Source organism: Pygoscelis adeliae, unplaced genomic scaffold (assembly GCF_000699105.1).
Source record: "Pygoscelis adeliae isolate BGI_AS28 unplaced genomic scaffold, ASM69910v1 Scaffold331, whole genome shotgun sequence".
Classification (NCBI taxonomy): domain Eukaryota; kingdom Metazoa; phylum Chordata; class Aves; order Sphenisciformes; family Spheniscidae; genus Pygoscelis; species Pygoscelis adeliae.
In genome coordinates, this window is record NW_008824037.1 from 551,747 (window position 1) to 557,194 (window position 5,448).

Here is a 5,448-nt window from a genome sequence, read left to right on the forward strand (position 1 = left end):
AGGCAGCCGTTTGCCTCGGGGTTTCGGCAGGGCGGGGGCTCCCTGGGGGGTTCCCCGTGGGGAGAGGGGCCTGCGCTGGAGGGGATCTTGGCTCTTGGGATGTCGGACGGGGCTGAAGGGGGTGCGGGCGGGTGGCAGGCTGGGGTGTGGCTCCCTGGCAACTAATTCCCCGATGGAAATGCTCCCTCTAGCCATGTGAACCCCTGTACGAGGGGATTAGAGGGGCAGGTCCCTTCCCAAAGCCCTTCAGGCCAAGGCTGTGACGTTCTTCATCAGGATGGACAAGCACAGGGTACCCTCGCATCCGGCCGCAGCGAGCTGCGAAGCCACCGGTTATCCCACCGTAGCACTGTGGGAAAATCACGTCTGATTAGAGGCTCCCAAAACAGGTTTCCTGGGCCCTCAACCCCCCATGCCCGGGGTACACTACGTCCACGTGACGGCAGGAACGTGGTAACACAATCCAGGCCTTGAGAAACGTCCCTGGTGTGGGCAGAGGCTGGAGGACAGAGCCAGCGTTGCTGAGTGGGTGCAGAAGCCGTGCTAAGGGCAGGGATCAGCGGAGCAGCTCCTGAAAAACTGGGTGTAAATGGGTCAAACCGAAGAGAAAGCCCTGGCTGTCAGCTCCGCTCCGGCTGGGAGCTGCGAGCGTCACACAGGCACGTAACCACCGCTCGAGGTGACAAACCCACGCACGGAGTAGGTGTCTCCAGTACCTGCAAGCTTCCCTGCGCTCTCCACAAATAGAATCGTAAGCAGCTTTGGCCACGGGTCATCTCCAGCCTCCCACTGCCCACACGCATCGCTCGCCTTTTCCTGCCCAGGCAGGAATGTGGCTGCTCCCTTATTTTCCTCCTCGAAACAAGTGCCGCCCGCTCCGAGCAGCGCATAGCCCGTTGTTTCAGCCTGTCACCCGGCTTTTCAAACCAAAGGAGAGATTTCGAGTTAAAGGTTATTTGCCACACAGAAAGCACGACAGATCCAGTGGATTTCTCAAAACTGGTACACGTAACCCTGAGTGGGATGATCTTGCTTTTATACACAGCGCTGGGCTGCTGGGGAAACAGTTCAATGTGTGGGAATCGGTAGGGAAAAGGAAATGTGGAGCAGGGGGGAATTAAAAACTTCTGATTCCTTGTCCCGGGAAGCCTCCAGGGACAGGCAGGGCAAACCACGAGGACGATAGCTTTGCTGCAAGCCGGCGTCCAGCATCGGGAATGAGAGCAGCGAAGCCACATGCCGGGTGCTCTGCCTGCAGCCTGCCCTATTTCACAGCTGGCACTTTCCTAACCCCGCATGTCGCAAGTGGCTCCGTGCAGCTGGGCTAAAGGCCAGAGCCACGGTGGGAGCTGGCACCCGCCCTGCCGTCATTTAGCCTCCCAGTTGCCAGCCCCAAGGAAAGTTCAGCCTCCCCTTGCCTAGGAGGGCAGGCAGGAACAGCAGAAACCTTCATCTTCCTCCATAGAAAGGAGAGGGGGGAAAAACCCCCAAGAGAGGTAGACTGTGTCAGGGCACAGTGTATTTTTACTCCGTGGCGGGGAGACGTCGGATATGAAGCACTGTGCTCAGCAGTGACACCCCTGGAGAAGGCTGGGATGCTGAGTCCCTTTTTCCCCTCTAAGCCCCTTCCCCTCAAGCTGTTTCATTTGCAGCCATTTATTAAAAGCTCATGTTAGTAAGAGCTCTTGCTGCTGGGTAAGAGCGTTACACTGGGCTCTGCAGCAGAACTTTTCATTCCTAATAGATGCCTAAATCCTAATAGATGCCTATCCCTGAAAACTCCACATCTGTGGGAAGTGACCATCACATAGCATCATTCTGGCCAGCGACTCACCCTCTCCCACGCTCATTTACGTGCACTTAACATATCTGGGAACAAAACATGGAACAAGCTCCAGTTGTCAGGAGAAGCTGGCTGCCCGTCCCTGAGCACAGCACCGCAGCACCCGCTGCCCAGTGCTCTGCCCCTGACCTGGACCCCACAGCAGGCAGCATCCCACCCAGACAGGTCTCAGCCTCTCCCTCCGTCACCCACCTGGGACAATCTCCTCGGGGAAGACTCATGAGTGCAGGATTTGGCTTTTACTGGCCCTGGCCTCGAGGACGAAGCCTTGGAGCCTCTCTTGCCTGGTGGTGCTCCCATGGGAAGTGCCACAGAGAACGCAGGGCTGAGCAGAGTGTCCCCTGGCCGATGGGATGCTGCGGGCTGCAGCATCGAAGGGGTTAGAAACACACTGTGGTATTTGGCTGTCCGGAAAAGCAGTGGGGAAACAGTGCTCTTCTGCTCCCTTCTCATCTCAGTGGTGCCTCAGGGAGCTGCAAGAGCTGTCAAGGTTTCTCTGAGCAGCTCCCGGTGGTCCGACCACGTCATCCAAAGGTGCGGGGGGAGCAGAGCCCCAGTGCCTGGTCCGTGAGCACCTTCTCTGCTGTGCAGGGCCCAGGATCTGCAGCCACAAGAAAAGCCCGGATGCTCTGTTAGTGTGGGCCCTCCACGCAAGGCACTGAAACAGCCATGTTCACTATCCACTGCGTTTTGCTGTCCCCCTCCACGGGCTTGGGCCTGCTCATCCCCCAGACCCTGCAGGGAAGGGGGCTATTGCTCCTTTTCCCGCTGCACATCCCGGCTGGACTTGAAGAAGTCACTACGCAGCAGGCGGTAGAAAAGGATGATGTTCATGGGCGTCATGATTGCCATGCCCACCGTGCCTACAGCGTACGTTGCTGGGGGCACGTTCTCCCGATTGAGGAAGAGCCAGCGAGTCATCCAGGCCAGCGTGGCGATGCGAAACACCACGTAGGTGCCCAGGTTGATGATGCTGTTGAGGCGATAGCAGGTGGTGTGCACCAGGTTGGCCATGAGTAGGATCTGCCGCAGGTGAAGGAAGATGGAATTAATCTCCACCAGTAAAGCCACAAGGGCAAACCCAATGTACTGATGGAGCAGCACTGCAATACCAAAGCAGACAATCACCTGGGAAGGAGAAAGAAGAGAGGCTGAGCCCGGGAGCTGGTCGCCCTCAGCTGCTGCAAGCCGGAGCCCTCCATGCTTGGGCGCAGCGTGGAGCAGAGGTGGAAATGGTTATCACGCCAGTGTCAAACCGCTGGTCATCACCCCACACATATCTCTGCAGCATTGCAGCCTCCAGCCAGCACTGCAGCCTCGGGCACGAGATAAAGCCTCCCCACTGTTGCATGAAACCTGAGCAGGTTTTTTTTTTTCCAGTGGGAGGAGAGGGAAACACTTCTATAAACTCCAGGTTGGCAGAGGAGACAGAGCAGCCTGACCTAACCCTGCTTTTGTGGCCTGGGGAATGCAGTTGGTTGTGGCCCAGCAGGTTTTTCCACACACAGTGAATGGCTGAACGGAGCAGGAAGGGAAACGTGTAGCCCAGAGCTACGGTTGCTGCTGGCTCAGGGATTCTCCCCAGGGCAGGCACGCTGCAGGGATTAAGTGGCTTTGGTGCATCAGAGAGCCCCCTGGGACGTCCCGAGCCTGGCGTGAAGCACCCTGGGGCTGCTGGATGCAGAGAACAGGGCAGTTGGGGGCAGGGAGGGCATGATTCCTGCCCCGCACCCTCCTTGCCGGGCCGGGGGCGGGGGGGGGGGGCGGGAGGACGGGACAGCACGGACAGGCTCCGCCTGCCTGCTTTTTAGTACACTCAGTCCTTTCTTCAGTTTATACCATTAATGCTGTTCTCTGTATTGGCTCTTTAATGAGATTATCTGCTCCCTGCTCGTTAAGTCACTGTCTTGGCCTGAATTAGCTCTATTGTGGAGATGACCTTTTGACTCGTGAGCAGCGGCTGGCAGAGCCGCAGGGCTCGCTGGGCTCTGCGAGACAGCAGGTCTGACCATCGCCTCCCCCGCCTCACCTCAGGTAGGTCCCAGCGCTGTCCCTGTCCCCCATCCCCAGGCCCAGCAGACCCCTGTGCCTTCCTTGCACCCCACAGCGCCTCTGCTGCTCAGCCCTGGGCTGTGCCACCCCCCTGCCCTGCAGCATCCGCAACGCTCGGGCATCCGGACATCAGAGGCGATCAAAGAGAAACCCACGCTGGGTGCAGACAGGAGCAAGGGAGGCAGAGGGCACTGATGTGGGGCTCCTGCACCGCGGCTGCTCCAGCCACCCCAGCCCCGTGGCCAAGGCTCTGACTCGAATGAGAGGAAAGCGCCCCGGGGAGGGAGAGGTGGAAGGAAGAGATGTGCAGCCCTTCCTGGCAGCTGCTCAAGTGGCCGAGAGCCGGCAGGAGCTGAGCTGCTCGCCTGTGCCGGTGGGAACACCTGCGTCACTCACTGCCTGTCCACACCACTGTTACAGATCAGCCCCCTGGCACAGCTCTCTGCCTCCCTACTCTGTGCACACTTGGGGTTTTTTCCTACCCCGTCTTTGGGTGCCATTCTGCAGACCCTGGAAGAGTACACGAGTCCCACAGGACCAAGAGGAGCTCCAATCTCTGCTGTCTGGGCTGCCGGGCTCCTCTTTCCAGGCAGAAAAACCAGATTTTGTAACAGGTAGCAAACACCCACAGCCGGGAAGCCTGTTAGCACTGACCACAGGGCTGGTGACAGATCTGCGAGAAGGTGACAAGGGGAGGGAGGAGGAAAGGCTTCACACAGCCAGAGGGGAACAGCAGTTCCCCCAGCCCCAGCCTCCCTGGTGGCACAAGTGCCAGGGTCTGTACCCTCGGAGAGCGGCCAGTGGACTCACCACAGAGTGATGGAAGAGCAGCTCCCAGGACTGGTGAAGTTTCTGATTGCACAACATGTCCACAAAGTCTTCAAGGAAATAACCTGGGAACAGAGAGGCCATGAGCAAAGAAGCGGGGCCAGGAAGGGCTGTGCTAAGGGATCTCCCTCCAGCAGGCTCTGCACCTGACTGGGCTGAGCAGCCCCTCCGGGGAAGTGATGGCCACAGCTTAGCCCAAGCCCTGGGTGGGTGGCGAGTCACGCGCAGAGCAGGATCACACGCAGCAGAAGGGAATTGCTGTGTTTTGGGTCCCTCCTGCAATCGCTCTGTAGGACGTGGTCCTAGGGACAGGCACTAACTGACTGATCACTTGGATCTGTTCCCGGAGAAGTGTGAGAGTGAAGGCAGCACGCGGACCCTCAACCTGTTACCGTCCCGGGATCGGATCCCACCCCACGTCCTTTCAGCCTGGAGCCCTCAACAGCTGCAGGATTCGCTGCCACCAGACCAACCCCACATCGGTATTTTAGATACTCAAACCTCCTTGCTGAGCTGTAGCCATGCCGGGAAGCCTGTTAGCACTGACCACAGGGCTGGTGACAGATCTGCAAGAAGGTGACAAGGGGAGGGAGGGGGAAAGGCTTCACACAGTCAGAGGACTCAAAGCTCCTGGCCTCCACACTGGCAGGTTTAGCTCGAGGCTTTGGGGGGGTCTGCATCGACCCCCTATCCTGGGCACTTTTGGGGTGCTCCCAGCCCCGGCT

The 5,448-nt window shown here is 58.8% G+C and overlaps 1 protein-coding gene across 1 annotated transcript in view; it reads right to left on the reverse strand.

Annotated features, from left to right (window-relative positions):
• Positions 1–2,593: 2,593 nt before the first annotated feature.
• Positions 2,594–5,448, reverse strand: part of TLCD2 (TLC domain containing 2) — a 6,352-nt gene continuing 3,497 nt past the window's right edge. The window contains exons 3-4 of the mRNA XM_009333455.1: positions 4,706–5,025; positions 2,594–2,971 (exon numbers count right to left, since the gene is read on the reverse strand). Coding sequence (XP_009331730.1) covers positions 2,594–2,971; positions 4,706–5,025 — 698 coding nt within the window. The remainder of the gene's footprint in view (positions 2,972–4,705; positions 5,026–5,448) is intronic.